At 44.0% G+C, this 23,667-nt stretch overlaps 1 protein-coding gene across 1 annotated transcript; it reads right to left on the reverse strand.

The window, feature by feature from the left end:
- Positions 1-8,711: 8,711 nt before the first annotated feature.
- On the reverse strand, positions 8,712-9,641 carry LOC140070133 (olfactory receptor 12D1-like). Its single transcript, XM_072116466.1, has one exon. It carries the CDS (start codon positions 9,639-9,641, stop codon positions 8,712-8,714), a length of 930 nt encoding a protein of 309 aa, XP_071972567.1.
- Positions 9,642-23,667: the final 14,026 nt, after the last annotated feature.

Genomic DNA, 23,667 nt, shown 5'->3' on the forward strand with positions numbered 1-23,667 from the left:
GGGGACTGTATATAGTTATTATAGGGGGTGTATAGTTATTATAGGGGGACTGTATATAGTTATTATAGGGGGTGTACATAGTTATTATAGGGGGACTGTATATAGTTATTATAGGGGGTGTATAGTTATTATAGGGGGACTGTATATAGTTATTATAGGGGGTGTACATAGTTATTATAGGGGGACTGGATGAAGTTATTATAGGGGGACTGCATATAGTTATAGGGGGACTGTATATAGTTATTATAGGGGGTGTATAGTTATTATAGGGGGACTGTATATAGTTATTATAGGGGGTGTACATAGTTATTATAGGGGGACTGGATGAAGTTATTATAGGGGGACTGCATATAGTTATAGGGGGACTGTATATAGTTATTATAGGGGGACTGTATATAGTTACAGGGGGACTGCATATAGTTATCATTGGGGGTGTATATAGTTATTATAGTGGGTGTATATAGTTATTATAGGGGGCATATATAGTTATTATAGGGCGGACTGTATATCATTATTATAGGGGGTGTATATAGTTATTATAGGGGGTGTATATAGTTATTATAGGGGGGCTGTATATTGCTATTATAGGGGGTGTATATAGTTATTATAGGGGGCATATATAGTTATTATAGGGGGCTGTATATTGCTATTATAGGGGTGTATATAGTTATTATAGGGGGGTGTATATAGTTATAGGGGGCTATATAATTATTATAGGGGGTGTATATAGTTATTGTAGGAGGACTGTATATAGTTATAGTGAGGCTGTATATAGTTATTATAGGGGGCTGCATATAGTTGTTATAGGGGGCTGTATATAGTTATTATAGTGGGCTCGATATAGTTAATGCTGTGGGACTGTATATAGGTAAAGTTGGGGGGCTGTATATAGTTATTGCTGTGGGGCTGTACATAGTGATTATTGGAGCCTGTATATAGTGATTACTGGGGGGCTGTATATAGTGATTGCTGGGAGGCTGTATATAGTGATTACTTGGAGTAGTATATAATGATTGATGTTCCCTGTCTGGACTACATTCAATTAGAGCCCCCACCATATTTTGCGCCCAGGGGCCATTATTAGTCCGGCCCTGAGTATTTATGTCAGGGCCATTATTAGGTGGTTGGCACACTGAAAGCTTGGAGGTAATGGGCAGCGATCTCTGTGTTTTCTGCAGCTGTATATGATCAGTACTGTTGTTATTAGTGCAAACAGATATGGGGGCAATGTAGAGGAGTCGGCGCTTCTGAGGACTTTGTACATATGTATTGGGACCAGCGCCCCACATCTTTCAGGACCCTAGCCAGGTCCCATCTTGTAACACTGACCCTACTCAACCTGCATTACACACACTATGTATCTCTAAAGAGCATCAAAGAAAATGTCAGCTCTATACACCATCAGGAAATTGCTTGTAGATAAGAGAATCCCGTGATATAATATTACCCGAGGTAATATCACAGGTTCATTCATGTAGACACATACAGGCAGCTATGTAGATGCAGATATGTCTTTGGGGCTTATTTACTAAGGTCCCACGGCCGCATTTCCGTTGGGTTTACCAACGTTTTCGGGGATTGCGCCGGGGATTGCCAACGGATGATCCGACGGATTCGGACTCAGCGTGGGATTTAATTTGTGTCATTGAATGCACTTACATACACCGGAAGATGGTGAACTCCGGCAGACCTGATCGGGGAAGTGACACATGCAGGAAATCAGGCACACAATCTTCTTGAATCGCGGCAGATGGGCACTCCAGTGGACAACGCACCTCGGGGATCATGCAGGACCGGGTAAGTAAATGTGCCCCTTTGTGTGACTTGTGTAATAAGTTAAAGGAAATCTACCACCAGGATCAAGAAATGTAGACCAAGAAACACTAACATACCGGTGTGTGCCCCAACTGTCAGATCCCCTCTTCTTATGCCCTTGTTTTAAAGAAATAAAGGTTTTAAAAATTATGCAAATTTGTCTTTGGGGCTCCAGGCTTCGTTGAAATTTATGGAGCCCGGAGCCCCTTAAGCTCAAATGCATAATTTTTAAAACCTTTTTTTTCATAAAAATGAGGTTCTAAAAAGCTAAAAGAAGAGCAGAACCTCATCAGTGACACATGAGTATGTCAGTGTGCTTGGTTTACAAGTCTTCATCCTGGTGATAGAAAATAACTATACAAATATAATTTCCTTTTATGCAATGTATGAAATAACAACTAAAGGATCTAACATCTCGAAAAGTGATAATTTTGCATATATTTGCAATTTTTTTTTAAACAATAACCTTTTTGCTTTATTCAAGGTCACTGCATAAAGCAATTGCAGATTCCAAAGCTAGAAAAAAAAAACACAATTTCATGTCTTCTCCGTACTAACCCAGTTGAATGCGCTTAAAAAAAATTTCTGTATAGAGCAGATATGAGAAGAAACTTAGAAAACCAGTAGAGATGGGCGAATTTGTTAAAATTAGTTTCGTCCAGATTTGCTGTATTCTTTAAAAAAAATTGATTCGACCCGAATCGAATAATGACGAATCACATTAAAAACAAGTTATTTCCTGGCTGCAGAGAGCCTGTAGGGTGTTGTAGAATGTTGTGCCATGCTTAAATATTAAGCATTAAGCATAGGGAGCGTGGTTTGGTTGTCAAACAATGCTGTGTTTTAGTATGACACGCACATGACAGCCGCCGCTCATAGAATAAGCGAAGCGGGAACGCAGCCTGACAGGGTAACATCTGTGCCAGCTCGAAAGGACCGCACTGAGGGCCAAGATCCCACTATAACATCATACACTGACATCAGATGGTTCCATAGATTATAACAGAACCTGTTCTGTTAAACGTGGATACATGTAGAAACGCCCCAAAAGAGTGGAGAGGGTATCGGTAGTAATTCTGCATTGACATCACTGATCATTTGGCCTTCAGTTCGTTCCTCAGTGTCCGCTTTCAATTGGTCAATAATCCATCAGTATTGCTAAAGCCAAAAACAAACAGGAGTGGATCCAAAACAGAGATGACCAGTAAATGGGATACTTGCATGTCCTCTGTGTTCTGTATCCCCTCCTGCTTTTTGCTATCAATCCTGAGGCTATCATTCCTTCTGACAGATGAAACGAAGGGGGAAACTAAACATATTGGCAATGCCATAGAGTGATGGAGGTTGAAAACAGCATTATGGAAATCACATGGTGTTCCAGGGAGACATCGGTCAGTTAGCAGCAGCGTAAGTAGGCTGCAAAGTGGCACAATGACAAATTATGGAGGTGGCGCAAACATGGTAGGCCATAAAGTGGCACAATGAAAAGAGTATGGAGGTGGCAGCAGCAGAAGCAGCAGCAGGAGCCCACAGGTGGCAGCAACATGGCGGCAGCAACATGGAAAGCCACAGAGTGGTCCAATGATAGAGTGTAGATGTGGCGGCAGCATCAACAGCAGCAGCAACAGGAGGCAGCAAAAGTGGCACAATGATAAGAGGGTCTGCTCCATGTCCTGTTGCTGCTGCTGGTGGCGGCTACCCTCCTCAATAGGCATGTGAAGGTAATTGCTCATTAAGGAATCCAGACTTAAGCTGCTGCTGATGGAACTGCTACTGCTCCTACCCCCCCAGCTCCCCACAGCAGCCGTAGCAGTAGTACATGAGCGATGACTGCCAGGAATCCCCCAGTCAGACCTGACAGAGGATTTACATAGGCAGTGGCCAACAGTGTGCACAGTATTTCTCTATAGTATGCCAGTCGTTCCTCCCTCTCAGCAGCTGGGGAAAAAGTCACCCATTTTTGACCGGTAGCAAGGGTCCAAGAGGGTGGAGAGCCAAAAGTCATCCCTATGCTGGATGTTAACTATTCGGCTGTCACTAGTTAGGCAAAGCATCATGCTGCGGGCCATCTGCGCAAGTGACTCTGAGGGACTCCCGGTCTCCATATTCACAGTATACTGCCTCGGTGCTTCTGGGTCATGTGCCTCATCTTCTACCTCGTCCAGATGCTCCTGCTCCTCCTTTCCTGTCACATAAGTAGAAAAACCACAAATTGCACCAGACTCTGCTTGTGCTCCAATGTCCTCCACCTCCTCCTCCAGTTCAGCCCACCGGACTCATGTGGCCCTAAGATGTAGTTTCCACTTATCCAGTGCCATGACCAGACAGATTTTGCAGCATGAGCTCCAGGACCTGAAGCAGTGGAATGACGTAATTCATCCCGCAGTCCTGGCGACTGACAAATAACGTGGCCTCTTCAAAAGGCCTGAGCAAACGGCAGGTGTCACGCATGAGCTGCCAGTGGCTGACATCAAAGTTGCACAGGGGAGTACTACGGTCCGCTTGCATCATCAAAAAAAATCATTAATGGCTTTTCTCTGTTCAAACAGGCGGTCTAACATATGGAGGCTGGAATTCCAACGGGTGGAAACATCGCATATCAGACTATGTTGGGGTAGGCCGTTCTGGCGCTGCAACTCGAGGAGGGTGTGCTTGGCTCTGTAAGAATGGCTGAATTGCGTGCACAGTGTCCTGGCCATTTTTAGAATATCTTGCAGATGGGTGTAAGACTTCAGGAACTTGTTGACTATAAGATTGAACACGTGCGCCATGCAGGGCGCACGGACCATCCCTCCTCGGTGCAGCGCAGACACCATGTTCCTCCCATTGTCTGTCACCATGGTTCCGATTTTTAGTTGTCGCGGAGAAAGCCACACATTGATTTCTTTTTGCATGACGCGGAGCAGTTCCTCCCCTGTGTGACTTCGTTCGCCCAGGCAATCCAGGTGTAGAACTGCATGACACCGCTGTGCCCTGCACATGTGGTATGATGGAGCAGCACTTGTGGAGGCTGAGGTGGTGGTGGAAAAGGAGGAGGAGGAGGCGGACACTGGCGCAGGAGCAGCAGTTTGACAACGTGGAGGAGAAAGCGCCGTCTCTTGTGGAAAATGTTGGTGTGGCTGGGCAGGAAGCACATTCACTCAGTGGGCCGTAAAGGACATATACTGGCCCTGACCATAATTACAGTTCCACATGTCTGCGCTGCTGTGCACCTTGGATGAAACTGATAAGCTCAAGGACTGGCCCACCTTCTGTTGTACATATTGGTGAAGGGCTGGCACAGCCTTTTTGTAAAAAAAAATTGCGGCTTGGAACTCTCCACCTCGGTTCGGCACAAGCCATTAGTTATCTGAAGGGTGCAGAGTCCACAACTTGGAAAGGGAGAGACTTCAGTACCAACAACTTCGACAAGAGCACGGTCAGCTTCTGCACCTTAGGATGGCTGGACGCATAGAGTTGTCTTTTTGTAATCGCCTGGCTCCACGACTGCTAGTGCCATGCGTAGCGAGGAGCAGGAGCATCTGGACCGGGAGATGATGTCAAAGACAAACAGCTTCCTTTCGGCAGAGGTGCTGGAGCCTTGACTTGCTGAAACAGCATGTGTGCCACTAGGTGCTGCTGGTGTTACTGCGCCTGCAGGATGGACCGCATCTGACACCCGTTTCTCCCAGGCCATTGGATGGTGACACTGCATGTGTTGGCGCAGGGCCGTGGTGCCAAGGTTAGCTCCCTCGCCACGCTTCATTTTCTGCCCGCAGATACGACATTTACCCACGCTCGGCTCCTCTGGTGTCTTTACAAAAAACTGCCACACCGCTGAGGTGGTAATTTTGCTGCCAACACTCTGCACTGAGCAACTACTACCGCCGCTGCCTCGCTGAGCCCCTGTGCCACTGCTTATTTGGGCCTGCGAATCGGGATTTGTACTCCGTGGACGTTTGGCTCCGGTCCTTGCACTGCTGCCACCCTGCTGACTCACAGCCACAGTAGCGACTTGCTGCCTGCTCCGCAAGCTGACACTCTCTTTGTCCGACGATGATAAATCCCCTGCTACACCCGGCTCCCAAGTGTGATCGGCTACATCATTTCCTGGTTTCCTGGTCACTGCTACTCTCCTCACCGGTGTCAGTAGGCACAGCCTGCCTACTGCAGGAAGCAGCGAAAGTCTGCCCCACCTCTTCACTGCAAAGCAGCTGCTGACTGTCCTCAAACACTTCGTCCTCGCTGAATAGTGACGCTGAGCCCAGACCACCTTGTAGCTCTCTGGCTGTGGGAAAGGAACAGGACAGAGCCTGGTTGAGGACAGATGAGGGCCTCTGACCTGCTCCTGGGCCATGCCAAGTAATTGTTGTATCAGAGGAACTAACGGACTCTTGACTGAGGTTGTCAGATGTTATATTTGAGGAATTGGATGACCTAGTCAATCATTCAACAACCTTTGGGTTGTTGATCAACACACTGCCACTAGATGACAACGGCAGTTCTGGCCTCACAGAGTTTCCCCTGCTGCGACATCCCCTTACTATGCTGCCACCTCTGCCTGCTCCACCTGCCACCTTTCTGTCTGACATAGTGGTTTATAAACTACGTGGATTTGACACGTAAATCTGGCTATAAACTAGAGCCTTCCAAAAGGTATTGCAATGTGCGTTATACAGATACCCCACAACTGACAGTGTAATTTCAGTGAAAAATCACTGTATAAACCACGTGGATTTTACACGTAAATCTGGCTGTAAACTAGAGCCCCCAAAAGGTATTGCAATGTGCATTATACAGATACCCCACAACTGACAGTGTAATTTCAGCGAAAATCACTGTATAAACTATGTGGATTTGACACGTAAATCTGGCTGTAAACTAGAGCCACAATAAGGTATGGCAATGTGCGTTATATAGATACCCCACAACTGACAGTGTAATTTCAGTGAAAATCACTGCATACACTATGTGGATTTGACACGTAAATCTAGCTGTAAACTAGAGCCACAATAAGGTTTTTCGATAAAACACATTTTGTGAATAAAAGCAGGCATTATAGGCAAATTATTCATTAGCTACTGAGGAAGGAGCCGATAAATGGCTCGGAAATGCGTCTAGCAGCTCTCTCATTTGTTCCGTGTATCTACGCTCATTTTTATGGTCCTGGACTGTCATCATTTATCAGTTTTTATGCTGCACATAATCTAATCTAGCTACTAGCCATCAGACGGACACTTACTAACAGTACAACGGCAGCGGCTTCACCGCATACCAGTGTGAGCTGCGCTCCTACACACCTGCGCGATTCCCTCTCTGACCTCGCTGAATGGAGTGACATGCATGCGCAGAAAAATTGGAAAGACGCTGATCGACACAGATCTGACTGCTTTGTTTGTGGAGGTAAAAGCTGATTAACCGTCCGAGGAGTGGACTGTATTGTAAATATACGCTTTCACTGTTAAACAACTGAGGGTAAGCACAACATCCAAATAAAGGTTAACCTTGCCAGTATATCTGATGAAAGAGATATTTATCGCATCCAGCTACTTATTCAAACAATTGGCTGGCCACCTAATTTGAAGCCCACACCCAGTGTAAAACCATCCTGTGTGGACTGCAGCTTAAAAGATCCAATTGAGCCATATGAGCATGTGACTGGTCATACAATTTAATCGAATATATGGACTTTGATATGCTTATACGGAACAAGAAATGAGACCTTTTTTTTATCTTTTTTTCATTTTAAACATATTTTTGAGGTATAGGTTAAGCACGTGGGCCCCTTTGAGTGCCACCTTACCTTTTTGCCCTGCCTGAGATCACACCGTGATACCTTTTAATGTCCTAATTGGGTATAAACATTACGTTTATTTTTTTGCAGCTTTACATTGCTGCCTACTTATATAGGACTGATTTTTTATAATCGTTTGATATTCAGTACTGTTATGTATTTTATCTATTGTTGCTTAAGTATAACATTGAAATATAATAGGTGAGAATAAGGATGTGTATTTTTATTTTTTTGATGTATTGAGACCACAACTCGATTAAAACTTCTATATTAACTGTCTTAGGAAATCAGTGTGAATTGGTGCTTGGTGTATTTTCTCTTCATAAAATAAAACAACTCTGCATCATAGCGGTTAGTGCAGGAAGCTAAAGACCTTTTTATATATTTATACAATTGAACTGAATGAAGTATATTAATAATATCTAGGAGTGTCCCAATACTTTTGTGTATATAGTGCGTTTGAAATTATAACTTATAATGAGTGGACCCGAACCACAATGAACTGCAGAACACAAACTCTGACTTCAGTCAGTCAGTGTATCCACTCACCTACCTTTAACACTGATTGTGAGTGTTATCCTTTATACGCTTTTGCATGAGCACCACCATTTTCCAGAGGATCATCACTTCCTAAAACATCAACAAAATGGCTGCCAAAATGGCCAAAATTAAATGACGACGGCTTTGCCCATGGTATAAATAAGATAACACCCTTGATCGTGGTAGAACCAATTGTGTTTTTTTACCAGTGGGTGAGTCGACCCATTTAAAAGCTTAACACCCCAGATAAAAATACTGATGGGACCGCTCAGCACTTATGTTGACAGAAATTAGTTATTCTTAATAATTTTAATGTGCAATTTGAATTAAAAAAAATTACAGTTTCTTACTTTACCATAATAATGAGGAAAAAAGCACAAAAGTGCACAGAAATACTTATTCACGTGAAGAAATAATAAGGAAAAATATTTTATTCTGAATAAAGCAGATGTCGAACAGCTTGACAAGAGAACTCAACTTTTGTTATCTAATTTTTGTACATCTTCAACTAGTTCATTAGTTCCTTCTTATTGCATTCCATGTCACAATAACATTATTAGTTATTGATGAACTATTTATGTGCTCAATGAGACATTTTGAAGAATTTCTTCAGACCTTTCTTGAAATCATTATTCCTTAATGTATATAGAATCGGGTTTAATGCAGGGGTTATGACAGTGAACATAATGGCGGCTGCTCTGTCTTGGACTAAAGAGCTTTTTGAAGAAGGACGTGCATAGGTAAAGAGGACTGTTCCATACTGGAGAGTAACTACTGTAAAATGACCACTACATGTAGACAGCGCCCGTTTTCTTCCTTGTGAGGTCTTTATTTTTATAAGACATTTTCCAATGAAGATGTAGGAAAGCATAGTTAGCACTAGGTGGCACGCGGCATATGGACCGGTGAACCTAGCCAGCAGTTTAATATTAAGAGATACATCTGTACAGGCCAACTTAAGCAATGGTTTAATATCACAGAAGAAATGTTCCACTACATTTACTCCACAAAAAGGTAGCCTTGAAGTCATGATGGTGTGTACCAATGCATGGGAAAATCCAACTGTCCAAGAATAGAAGGCTAAACCACAACAGACTTGGTAACTCATGATAGTCATGTATCTCAAAGGATGTGCAATAGCCACATATCTATCAAAGGACATGACCGAAAAAAGTGCAACTTCAGCGCTGCCCAAGAAATGAAAAAAATGGACTTGTAGCATACAACCATAATATGAGATGGTCTTCTTCTGAGACACAAGATCTGTGAGCATTTTTGGAACAACTGAGGATGAGTAAAAGATATCGAGAATTGCCAGGTTATACAAGAAGAAATACATGGGTGTATGGAGAGAGGCATCATAAGCAGAGATAATCATAATAGACAGATTAGCTACCAAGGTCAATATGTATATCAAAAGAATGATGAGGAAGATAAAACCTTGAAGATTATTTTGTATTTCAAGACCAGTCAAGACAAAGTCAGTTACTGACGTGAAATTTTCTTTATTCATTGTATGCTTTCGATCTAGAACCCATCAGAGGTTAATTGAAGCAACTTATATATTTTTAGAACTATAACCTGTAACTAATGAACAAAAGAGGTTGGATTCCACACATATCATTCCTTCTTAAAAAACCATGGGCCACATTTATCACTTTTGTGCGCCTAAGTGTAGTAGTTGCGCCTAAATTCAGGCGCACTGTTTTGCCAGAATTATCACAAGCTACAACCAACTGTGATAAGGTAATTTCCTGCCTCTTATTAATCACTTTACGTTAAAACAGTTTAGGCGCAGTTTAGGTGCAGTTTAGGCGCAGTGTTAGATTCGGGCACTTACATGTGATCCTGCTACAAGCTCCTCTCTGCTTCTCCCACAGCCCAGAATGAAGATAATACTCACAGCAGCACCCAGGTGTGTGACACCCAGCACCCAGTGACCTCCTCAGCAGGGGCTTCTCCTGGAGGGGATCCCCCAGTGCTGTAATTCTGGCCAGTATTCCCCTCAGATACTGTGCAGAATTACATGGGGGACACTTGTATTTAGTATCTGCAACATTCTGCAAACTTTTGCAAAGTTCTGCAAACTTCTGAGCTCTCTTGCTGTGAGCTCAGCGTTTTGCAGAATATTTTGTAAATAGAAGGTGATGAACTGTAAATAGAGTCTGCAGCTCCTGTCTGTAATGTATCTATTATATGTTCTAGTGTCTGGCTGAGCTCTGCTGCTAGAAATGAGCTGTTCTGCAAAGGGGCTGGCTCAGTGCTTTCTTCTCAGATAACGCCACCTTCGGGCTGGAGTGTTTTTGCGCCCGTTTGTGCGCCTAATTGCAAAAGTCGCACGTGATGAATTTCATTAGGCGCAGCAAAACATCTGGAATTGAACGATAGATGAGGGAAAGGTGGTTATTTTAGCTGCGCGGCTAATTTGACGTTTAATCGCAAACAGGGCGCAAAAACGATGCGCCTAAACGAAAAGGCGCAAAACAACAGAAAAAACAAGTGATAAATGTGGCCCCATAAATTTTATTCCATAAAGTTCAAAACGCATGGTCACTTCTTGCATGTTATCCAAAAATAGATCTACGTGTTTCGGAATCTTAGTATTCAGTCCTATTTCATGATCTAAATGGCGTTACCAGCCATGGAGTTTAAAAAGTAATAACCTGTAACTGATCCCATCATTAAAGTTTATTGTTAAAAAAAATTCTTTTTAATACTTAATTTCAGTTTTACAAAATGCAATATACATTCATAAAATACTGTACAAATAACCAGTTATAAAAATAATATCTGCTCCCATCAGATACCTCCTGAAACATAGCAATTCATAAATGACGTGAAGGGTTACCTTATAAAGGAAACAAATATTGTTTCATGGTATCAAAACGAATCAATACAAAACCCAAATCTAAGATAAAAATATTTAATATTATGTTATTTGTTTAAAGTACATCTGATCATATTTTAATTTTGTAATGATCTACAGAGATCGGTCTTTAATGTATGGCCTTGTGTCTTAGAGCCCAAATTGTGCACCCACCTTTCTTGCAGTGTACGGTGCCTGCTTAACAGAAACCTACCACTTCCGATGGTGGTTATAAGCTGCAAATGCTGTGCACCAGCTCAGGGTGAGCTGGTGCCGGTGCTTATTTTCATTATGATTTTAAACAGATGTAAAGCATTTAAACGCTTTTGTAATCTTTATATACAAGTAGCTTCACCGCACCATGGTCCGCGCTTGGCTCACCATGCGCGCAAGCACTTCCTATTCAAGCGCCTGAAGTGGCCATGCGCACGGTGCGCAGAGCGCAGACCACGGTGCGGTGAAGCTACTTGTATATAAAAATTACTAAAGCGTTTAAACGCTTTGCATCTGTTTAAAAACATAACGAAAATAGGTAGGCAGGTTTCCTTTAACAGGTTTCAAGAGATTTTCCATCAGACGGAGTCACCTACAAAGGTGCATCCAGAACAGAAGGCCAGAGCCAGAGTGGAAGGGTTTATACCTAGCCCCAGTGAGATTATCCCTTCCCTCACTCTCCATACTCGGACAGGCTCGTTACTCGGACGAGTATTTCCCCTGCTCGATATCGAGCATTAAATTAAGTGAAGAACAGTGTTTTTATTGTTTAATAAAATATTACAGATGTTTCCTGATGTTTTGCTTGTAAGAACACATTGAAATAACACTATTCTTCACTTTGCAGGTGTTCGCGCGTGTCTCCCGATAGGTTCGGAGATGTTCGGAACATCTGGAATGTGAACAATATTGTTCTTTCAATGTGTTCTGCACTTAATTGGTCCTGTATTCACTGTTTTTAATGTTTTAATTCTATTCTTCAGATTGCAGGTGTGCGCGAGTGTCTCCCGATAGGTTCGGAGATACGCGCGCACATCTGCAAAGTGAAGAATAGAATTAAAACATTAAAAACAGTGAATACAGGACCAATTAAGTGCAGAACACATTGAAAGAACACTATTCTTCACATTCCAGATGTTCCGAACATCTCCGAACCTAGCGGGAGACACGCGCGCACACCTGCAAAGTGAAGAATAGTGTTATTTCAATGTGTTCTAACAAGCAAAACATCAGGAAACATCTGTAATATTTTATTAAACACTGTTCTTTTACTGTTCTGTTTTAGCAAAAAAATGCTCTGGTCTCCCATTGACTTCAATGGGGCTCGTTATTCGAGACGAGCACTCGAGCATCTGGAAAAGTTCATCTTGAATAACGAATAATTTAGATTTACCTATTATTGCATTTATTGAACATTTTTTGGGAAAAATCTGCAGCGATCCCATTAAAATAACTCTATAACAATGGAGATAATTAGAATTTTCCATTTTTAGGGAATAAATGTGGGGGGGCATTTATCCTACTTTTTTTTTTTTACTTTTTTTCGCTTATATTTTGCCTGAAAAATTGCAACTTTTCCACTTGTCTAGCAAAGTTGACAGTGACAAAGTTTGTTTTGGTAAAATGAGGATGTTATTTTAAACCGTTGATATTTCTATAACAATGTAGTTTGGCAATCTGGATAGGTAGAGGTAGGCCAATCTTACTAAAATGGATGACACTTGAAAACATTACACACACAATTGTGTAGGAAGGCAAAATGTTACTGTATTCATACATTAATTGGACTTAAGCTTTACCGGGAAATGTTCCCAATGAATGTGATAAATGTCCAAAAATAAATACTGCCTCTGTGGAAGCCATAGGGGTTCATTTATCTTTATTTTTTTCCCAGTTTTTTTTTGTCTTTTTGAGTCTTTTTTTAGCTTGTTGCAATTTTTGTGCCTTTTGGGGACATTTAGAAATGTCCGCCTGACATTTGGTTTTCATCAGGAAGACACATTTATCTTCTATTCCAGATGTTCTAAATTTTGCAAATGACGGCTTTTTACAGCTGAAGTACTTCTTCTGCCGCAACGCCTTTCTACACAGGTGCGTCAGAAGAAGATTTAGGGACATCGGGTCAGTCTGGTGCCGGTGTCGGGCTGTGATACCACAGTCCAGTCCCGGCACCAACACCCGGGATCGGAAAAAAACTGATCCCGGGTGTTTAACCCCTTACACGCCATGGTCAAGTATTACCACGGCTTGTAAGTGTTCCCACCGTGGATCAGGACCCCCAGTGTGCTTACGGGGGTACCTGTTCCCTCCTGCCGAGGCCCTGGGGTCCGGCGAGTGCCCCGAGACTGTCTGCTTCTCTCCATGCCACGTTCTGCCTCCTGGCAGGACCCGGCTGTATGTAACTGAGCATGCGCAACAATCGTGGGTAACCAGAGAATAAAGATAAAATATTATCTTTACATTACGGTGAGTGGAGAAAAAAAATAAAAATTGATGATTTTGTTTGTGTCCCCATTGAACACATAAAATATCATCTCAACATAAAGCAGAGATTCCGTAAATGTTAAATATCATGCTTTTTGGGTAGTTTCACTTCCTGTCTGGAAAGCAGAACATTTCAAACTTCAAACAATTTTCACTTTTTTTCAGAACGAAACGCAAACCTTATTACCGTATATACTCGAGTATAAGCCGACCTGAATATAAGCCGAGGTACCCACTTTTACCACGAAAAACTGGGAAAACGTATTGACTCGAGTATAAGCCGAGGGTGGGAAATGCTGCAGCTACTGATGTCTGGTGGAGGTGTTTTATGGCAACAGCAGTGGTCCAATGTCCTTCTTCTGCATTATAATTATAATCCCCTGTCTCATGTATTAGATCAGCTTTCTTAGACTGTCACAGACAGAATATGTATAATATATATATATATATATATATATATATATATATTATACATATCCTGTCTGTGACAGTCTAAGAAAGCTGATCTAATACATGAGAATTGGATTATATTTATTATGCAGAGTGATGCAGAAGCAGGACATTAAACACCTCCACCACACACTGGTATATATATGTATATATATACTGTGACAGCCTATGAGTTATTTTCCCTGGTCACACTGCCAGCCCCCCTCCTGCACGGTGCATAATTTAGCTATACAGTATGCAGCCTTGTTAAGCGCCATCCACCTCCTCCCGGCCCGCGGTGCATCCCTACAGTATACAGCCGTGGGACTGACAGCCCCTGAACCCGCACCTCTCTCCCACACAGGAGCCGCGGCTGCATACTTTGTCCCTATAGTATGCAGCTGCAGAACACTCCCTCCATTCTGCTCCCGCACACACTGGACCCCCGGGTAAGACTAGCTGCGCAGCGCAGCGCTTACATTGTGTGCAGGGTGGTGCCGGGTCCCGCGTCTTAACAGGGGCTGCCGCACACACAGGACCCCCGGGTAAGAGTTTAGATGTGCCGCGCAGCGCTTACATTGTGTGCAGGGTGGTGCCGGGTGCCGCGTGTCAGACAGAGGGTGCCGCACACACATACCATCGGCAGCCCCTGTCTGATCTTTGCGAGTGTAATAAGGGTGTTTGGGTGGCAAAGACAGCTTCCCATATGAAGACTGACTCGTGTAGAAGCCGAGTCGGGATTTTTCAGCTCAAAAATTGAGCTGAAAATCTCGGCTTATACACGAGTATATATGGTACTTAAATTTTACAACTAACATGAAGTAGAATGTGTCACGAGAAAACAGCCTCAAAATCACCTGGATATGTTAAAGCTGAAAACTAGTGTCAGTGATAAGGGGGTTAAAATTTGCAACATTTTTTGGCGCCAAAAACTCCAGACGAAACCCTACTTAAGGAAAATGTAGAAAATGGAAAAAATGTGACTTGAGATATTTGTGCGTCATTTTTGAGACATTTGTAACAAATGTCTCAAAATGAGATTTGAAAAAAAAAAACATTTAACACAAGCAAAAAGTGAGAGTGATAAATTACCAAAGAAGTAGAGGGGAAAAAGACAGACAAAAACAAGCCAAAACAAACAGAGAGAAGATAAATGACCCACATAGAGTACAGGACTGAAATCTTAGTCAATATATTATATATCATTAAATAATGTATATTTTAGGCATTTTTACAATAGCTGATTTTTTACTTTTTATTTATTGAATTTTCCTTTGAATGTTTTCTCAGGTACTTTTCTTTGTCTGGTACTAATGACCTAGAATATATCAGTTTATGATCTAGACGGTAACAGATTATCACCAAACCTACCTTGTATAAGTGATAGGAACAGCTCTAGATTGTACTTCATTTATCTCTGTGGAACTGGAGTGTAGCTGTTATTTACTTTGCTTCTATATACCTTATACACCATCTGCCTCCGGCTCTATACAGTGTATAGATTCAATACAGGTCGCTGTGTGGCCCAGATGACGGATTAAAGCATTAGGAAATCCCTTATAGATTACATTCCTATATAACACCCACCAAAAAAAAACATGAGATGTAAAAAGGGGTATCAAAGACTGGTAAACTGATTTTATTTTTTAATTGCAAAAAAAACCAAGAAAAAAATCTCTATCCATTCCATAGACATGGGAGTTACAATGGTTATTTCTACATGGATATTAAGAAGGGTTTCATATCGAAAGTGAAAACCACACTAAAAACCTTCACAATAGTTTGCCTCATATGGTTAAAATGCATAATAATAGAATGATCCGGCTTCTTATATTGTAATTTATAAGACTGTTTATAAATAAGTTTTTACTAAAATCTGTGATGTAAAATATGTTTAATTTATACTAGAAAGTACAGAAAATTTTATAACCACCAACCATATTCATGTTCACATACCTTACGTTTTTCTTATCATTTTCTAGTTTTTGATTCTGTTTTCTTTGCTGAATTTTCAGTTTTGAAGGTTGATTTCTTACCCACAGGTTTCTTAAATGAAACAGATTTTAAGCCTTTTGGTCTGCAATATATACGTATATTTGGATGAGTATATTTTTTTCTAATGGACAATTAAAATTAAAAGCCCCATTGGATATGGTCTACTGTGGGATTGTGCTCCTTAAGCCAGCATTAGGGGATTACTGCACGCTAATGATAGAAAGGCACCAAGCTCCATAAAATGCTTTTTGTAATGATGGTGCTATCAAAGCAGTTGGAAAATTTATTTAAAAAAAATATTTAAACTTTTTGAGTTTGACGTATGCCACAGGATTTCTTGATTGTTAAGTCGTCATCGTAAGATAAAACAAATATCTTAATGAAATCACAATATCAAGGTATCACATCTGTAGGCAAATACCGAGGTGTTGATACAAAATTATTTATTCAAAAATTATAATTAATCATAAAAAGTAAAAATCTACTCTTAGGGCATAAAGGATTACAGTGAACACCGAAACATGTGATAGGCTAAAACTACAAACCACAGGAAGGTAGAGGTAAAAATACCATACAGTACAAAGATGACCATAAACATCTCATATAGAGCTTGGATGTATTGCATTACAAAATGCTAAATTAATAAACAAAGTAAAATCTAGTAATCCCCTACATTGGGGGATAAAGGTAAATCTGTGAACTCATCTCAGTCAGTTCATCATTAGAGATGATCGAGCACTAAAATGCTCGAGTGCTCGTTACTCGAGTCAAACTTTTCCCGATGCTCGAGTGCTCGTTTCGAATAACAAACCCCATTGAAGTCAATGGGAGACTCGAGCATTTTTCAAGGGGACCACGGCTCTGCACAGGGAAGCTTGGCCAAACACCTGGGAACCTCAGAAAAGGATGGAAACACCACCGAAATGGACAGGAAACAGCAGGGGTAGCATGCATGGATGCCTCTGAGGCTGCTTAATCGCACCATTATGCCAAAATTATGGGCAACAGCATGGCGATGACAGAGTGACCGAATGAGGCTAGATAGCATCTAAAACATCCAATAATTGACCCTGACACTATAGGGGACGGCATGCAGAAGCAGCGGCAGCAGCGGCAGGCTGGAGAGAAGCCTGAGTACATACCCCAAATGGACTCAGGCTTCAAACCAATTTAAAAAATTACTTTTGGCGAGGATAACGTGTAGCACTGTATGTATCAGTATTTTGCCTGGTTAAGACGGCAGAGAGGAACCAAAGGAGGTGAGCAAGAAGCGCTGAAATGATTTCCTATGTGAACAAAAGGTTGACGGTATATTTAGTTGATAAGACAGCATGGTGGCGACATAGTGACCAAGTTCCATAACGTATCTGGTGAAGGCAGCCATGGAGACGACTTCCATGATTGAGAGTGACAGTATGGGGCATCCATATTGCGCTGCTATGGTTGAAACTTCAGGTCTCCAGCATGGCGGCGAAATATGGGCCGAGTTCCATTATGTATCTGGTGAAACACCAAAATTCTGCCTGACACAGTTCGTTTGATAAGGGGACGATGTATGGAGGCAGTAAAGTAGTAGTAGATTAAAGGTGCTGCAGTTAAAGCTATGTTAGTTGGATCTTGGGATGGAGCTGGCGGTCCGCTGCCAGGCGAGCTTTCGCCTGTCCAAGCCCCTGCCTCTCGGCTCCTCCCCACCCAAAATGGGCCTGGGGGCCAGAAGCGTTTACTTTGAAAAAATTATAATTTTCAAAGCAAGCAGGGTCGTTTGAATATTTCTTCTAGGAATAATGGAATAGCATAGCGGTTCTATTTATTTTTTTTCGGAAATGGTTCCATGATTAAGAGCGACAGTATGGGGCATCCATATTGCGCTACTACGATTGAAACTTCAGGTCTCCCGCATGGCGGCGACAGATGGGCCGAGTTCCATTATGTACTTGGTGAAACACCTGAAAATTCTGCCTGACACAGCTCGTTTGATAAGGGGACGATGTATGGAGGCAGTAAAGTAGTAGTAGATTAAAGGTGCTGCAGTTAAAACTATGTTAGTTGGATCTTGGGATGGAGCTGGCGTTCCGCTGCCAGACGAGCTTTCGCCTGTCCAAGCCCCTGCCTCTTTGCTCCTCCCCACCCAAAATGGGCCTGGGGGCCAGAAGCGTTTACTTTGAAAAAATTATCATTTTCAAAGCAAGCGGGGGCTACAAACAGCACTTCTAAGAACCTTTGTATAAGATCAAGTGTAGTACTGTTCTTATAAGTAATTGGCTTGCTTATGGCGGGTGAGGGGAATGTAAACAGATGTGCAAGTAGTGCTGAAATAATATCGGTCGAAGATAAAAATTTGGCGGTATATTCTGTGGATAACACAGCAGGGTGGCGACAAAGTTAACAAGTTTGATGTGGAAGCTGTTAAAACAACCCAAAATTCTGCCTGACACAGCTTGTTTGCTAAGGGGACGATGTATGCAGGCAGCTATATGGACAACTTTTGGAGGCAGCTATGGAGATGCTGTGTGGAGGTAGCAATGGAGACAACGTGTGGAGGAAGCTATAAAGACGACATGTGGAGGCTGCTATGGAGGCAATTAAATTTGGATAGTGCCTGTATGTGGCATTCCAAAAAAGTTTTCAAACCATAGGAGCAGGTAGGTGGCCCTCCAAAAAAATTAAATAGATTGAGTGCCTGTATGTGGCAGTCCAAAAAAGTTTTCAAACCAAAGGAGTAGGTAGGTGGCCCTCAAGAAAAATTAAATACATAGAGAACTATAGCTAGAGCCAGTTGGCCCTGGCAAAAAATAGCCAGTTTCCTCTGCTTTAGTGTACACAGAGGAGATGGAGGAAAATGAGGAGGAGGAGTGTATACATTATTCAGGTTGAGCTTATTTCACCTGGTGGAGAATGGAAATTATGAGAAATCCAGGCTTTATTCATCTTGATACGTGTCAGCCTGTCAGCGCTGTCAGTCGACAGACGTGTACGCTTATCGGTGATGATACCACCAGCTGCACTGGAAACCCGCTCAGACAACACACTATTGGCAGGGCAGGCAAGAACCTCCAAGGCGTACAGCGCCAGTTCATGCCACATGTCCAGCTTTGAAACCCAGTAGTTGTAGGGAGCTGTGTGATCATTTAGGACAATGGTATGGTCAGCTACATACTCCCTTACCATCTTTCTGTAAAGATCAGCCCTACTCTGCCAAGACTGGGTACAGGTGAAAGTGTCTTGCTGGGGTGACATAAAACTGGCAAAGGCCTTGTAAAGCGTACCCCTGCCAGTGCTGGACGAGCTGCCTGCTCGCCTACTCTCCCTCGCTACTTGTCCCGCAGAAGTACGCCCTCTGCCGCTAGCGCTGTCAGAAGGGAAATACTGTTTCAGCTTGTGCACCAGGGCCTGCTGGTATTCATGCATTCTCACACTCCTTTCCTCTCCAGGGATGAGAGTGGAAAGATATTACTTGTACCGTGGGTCCAGGAGAGTGAATACCCAGTAATCGGTGCTGCCATATGCGCCAGAGTCCCAACGTGCAAGAATTAATTCCCCCCACTGGCTTGACTGTCCATTTCCTCCTCCTCCAACTCTTCTTCTTCTGCCTATACACGCTGAACAGTGAAGGACTGAGCAATGCTCCCATCTTCTGTCTCGCCAACATTCTCCTCCTCTTCCTCCTCATCCTCCTCCACCTCCTCCAATATGCGCTGAGAAACAGACCTGAGGGTGCTTTGGCTATCAACAAGGGAATCTTCTTCCCCCGTCTCTTGTGACGAGCACAAAGCTTCCGACTTCATGCTGACCAGAGGGCCAAGCAGCGGGATGGTGAGGCTGATGATGGCGGCATCGCCACTGACCATCTGTGTTGACTCCTCAAAGTTACTCAGCACCTGACAGATATCAGACATGCACGTCCACTCTTCATTGTAGAATTGAGGAAGCTGACTGACCTGACTACCAGTTCTGGTAGAAGTTGACATCTGGCAGTCTACAATCGCTCTGCGCTTCTGGTAAACTCTGGATAACATGGTTAATGTTGAATTCCACCTCGTGGGCATGTCGCACAACAGTCGGTGAGCGGACAGTTTGAGGCGGCGCTGCGCTTCCCTGAGAGTGGCAACATCTGTGCTGGACTTCCTGAAATGCTCACAGATGTGGCGCACCTTCGTGAGCAAATCAGACAGATTGGGGTATGTCTTGAGGAACCGCTGAACTATGAGATTTAACACATGGGCCAGGCATGGCCCATGTGTCAGTCTGCCGAGTTGCAGAGACGCCACCAGGTTGCGGCCGTTGTCACACACAACCATGCCTGGCTTCAGGTTCAGCGGTGCCAGCCACAGATCAGTCTGCGCCGTGATGCCCTGTAATAGCTCTTGGGCGGTGTGCCTTTTATCGCCTAGGCTCAGCAGTTTGAGCACCGCCTGCTGTCGCTTAGCGACGGCACTGCTGCTGTGCCTAGAGCTACCGACTGATGGCGCCATGCCCACGGATGGTAATTCGGAGCAGGAGGTGAAGGAGGGGTTGGAGGAGGAGGAGGCATAGTAGGCCTGAGAGACCTGGACCGAGGTAGGCCCCGCAATCCTCGGCGTCGACAGTATATGAGCTGCCCCAGGGTCAGACTCAGTCCCAGCCTCCACCAAGTTAACCCAATGTGCCGTCAGAGATATATAGTAGCCCTGCCCGGCAGCACTCGTCCACGTGTCCGTAGTCAGGTGGACCTTGTCAGAAACGGCGCTGGTCAGGGCACGGATGATGTTCTCTGACACATGCTTGTGCAGGGCTGGGACGGCACATCGGGAAAAGTAGTGGCGGCCGTCGCCATAAGGTTGCGAAAGGCCTCGGTCTCCACCAGGCTATAGGGCAGCATCTCTAGGCTGAGTAATTTGGAGACGTGGACGTTGAGGGCGTGGGTGTGTGGAACTGTATTTCCTGTTGCGCTCCAGCGCCTGGGGTTTAGACAGCTGAACGCTGCGCATGGAGACATTGGTGGATGCTGTGGAGGATCGTGGAGGCAAAGGTGTGGATTTCGCACGGGAGGTGTTTGGGCCGGGGTCCTGGGCAGGGGGCTGACTAGCAGAGGCAGCAGATGACACAGGGGAAGGAGCAGTGGTGTGCCCGGCCGGAGGTGAACGGCCTTGGTGCCATTGAGTGGTCTGTTTAGCAGTCATATGCCTGCGCATACTGGTGGTGGTTAAGCTAGTAGTGGTGGAACCCCTGCTGATCCTGGTTTGGCACAGGTTGCACACCACAGTCCGTCGGTCATTCGGTGTTTCTTTAAAGAACCTCCAGACTTCCGAAAATCTAGCCCTCGCCACGGGAGCTTCACTACATGAAACATTTGTTGCTGATGCACCAGCTCTGGCCCTGCCTCTCCGTCTGGCCCCTCCACTGCCTCTTCCAACCTGTTCTCGTCGAGGACTCGCCTCCGTCTCAGAAGCACTGACTTCACCCGGGCCAATCAACCTCCTCCAATCCCTCAGTCTGCTCCCCCCTCGGACTTCCTGCCCCGACAACAACTTCACCACTGTCTGACAACCGTGTCTCCTCATCGTCCGACACCTCTTTACGCACTTCTTCCACTACGTCAACAATGTCATCATCACCCACAGACTGTGACCGGTGGAAAACCTGGGCATCGGGAAAGAGCTCAGCAGCAACCGGACAAGGGGTTTGTGACTCTGGGAAGGGTCCAGAAAACAGAGTATGCCGGTTCAAATGCCAAATTTTCCTGGGAGGGGGCAGACGGGGGGGAAGGAGGCTGAGGTGGAGGAGCTGGAGGAGTGCTGATTTCGGTGACATAGGTGGACTGCGTGGAAGACTGACTGGTGCACAAATGGCTAGAAGCATTGTCCGCAATCCACGACATCACCTCTTTGCACTGTTCTGACCTCAACAGTGCTCTACCACGAGTCCCAGTAACTTGAGACATGATGAACCTAGGGAGTGTAGCTCTGCGGCGTTCCCCTGCTCCCTCATCAGCAGGTGGTGTCTCACCCAGCCCAGGACCACGGCCTCTGACCCCTGCAGTAGTTGGACGCCCACGCCCTCGTCCTCTACCCCTAGTCCTCGGGTTCAACATTTTCAAAATATAAATAGGATAAACAGGATTTTGTGCTGTGCCTGTGACTTTCAGTTTTGAAAAAAAAAAAATCGTCAGACTGTGCCTAATTCAATCAAACCCCTAATAAATTGTCCCACTTAGGTGTTTGAGATGGATTTGTGTGCTAAATAGAACGTTCGCAAGTCTCCCTGCAAATTTGTCACAATATGCTACTAGTGCCAGCAAGCCCAGCCACAAGCAAATAAGAAAAAATAAACGCTATTGTAGCGCTAAGAAGGGCTGTTGGGTTCTTGTAGAATCACTCCTGCCTAACAGTAATCTAATAGAACACCCTAACGCTATCCCTGACCAGCAGCAGCTCTCTCCCTAACGGCATCCAGACAGAGAATGATCCGAGCAGCGCAGGCAGGGGCTAATATATTCCAGGGTCACCTGATCAGGCCAGCCAACCACTGCTATCGACGTGTAAGTGTACCACATGATGCTGGGTGTATGCAGAGTCTCCTGGCTTGTGATTGGCTCTGTTTCTGGCCGCCAAAAATCAAGACGGCGGGAGATGCAATTTTCTCGAGCTGGCGAAATATTCATCCGAACAACGAGCAGTTTCGAGTACGCTAATGCTCGAACGAGCATCAAGCTCGGACAAGTATGTTCGCTCATCTCTATTTTTTACCTATCTGATCAGTATGAACTGTATTCAGTAAATTTGAGGAGTTTCAGTATGCAGCAAACGGTCTCTTATATTAAAGAAATGTGGCTGAATGCTAGGGGTTGGAGTGGGATCGGTGCTTTCCAGCTCTCCATAAACACAAGCTCACATATCCAAGGTTAGTCACAAAGTCAAAGACCTTGTCCAGTGATATCACAGGAAAAATAAAAATAAATATGGGTCTGTTAAATAATTATTTCAATTTTCATGGTGAAAAGGCTCAGTCTGGACAACCCTAAGTACATAAATGGGGCACATTTACTAAGGTTTGCGCGCTGCACTTTTGTCGGACTGTGCACCTTCTTCATGGCCTAAACGGCTTGCACAGATATTTAAGAAGTGTCTGCGCTGAGATTGAGACATGCGCAACCCTTTTGTGGCGCAGCTGAGCTGGCTTCAATGCTACAAAAATCAGGGGGCGTGTCGTCAAACAGTCCGAATGATTCGGACTCAGCGCCGTATTTAATTTTCAAATTGTGTCGCATGCCCTATGTTAAAGGTGCACCACAAAAAAGAGACACATTCATAATTTCTGGTGCACAATCTTAGTGAATCGCTGCACGCAGCATTATAGATGGACAATGAACTTTTAGTGAACTCTAGTGACTTGGTAATTAAATGTGCCCCTATATGTACAATATACAACCAAGAAGACTTCTTTGAAGGGTACGTCCAGGAATGAAAAACAATTTATACTCGGCTGTAGGAGCATTAGAAACAGCTTATAATCACCTCCTTGGGCTCTTCTACTCTCCGGTGGCGTGGCTCCTCACTGCCACTCTTTGTTTGTTTACAGAGGCCCTAGCTCCCATTCTGCCCTCTGTTGTGCACTGGATACCCACTGAAACTAGGGCTGTGGTAGGTGTCCGGTAGTGGTCGGCATGGGAGCGGCGGCCCCTGTATAGAAAAAGAAACCGGCAGTGATGGGCGGAGCCGTGGGAAAATGGGAGGTAAGTAAGCTCTTTGTTATTTGTAATCTCCTCTCAGCAGAGTACAATTTATTTTCTCAT

The sequence above is a fragment of the Engystomops pustulosus genome, chromosome 7 (assembly GCF_040894005.1).
Source record: "Engystomops pustulosus chromosome 7, aEngPut4.maternal, whole genome shotgun sequence".
Lineage (NCBI taxonomy): Eukaryota > Metazoa > Chordata > Amphibia > Anura > Leptodactylidae > Engystomops > Engystomops pustulosus.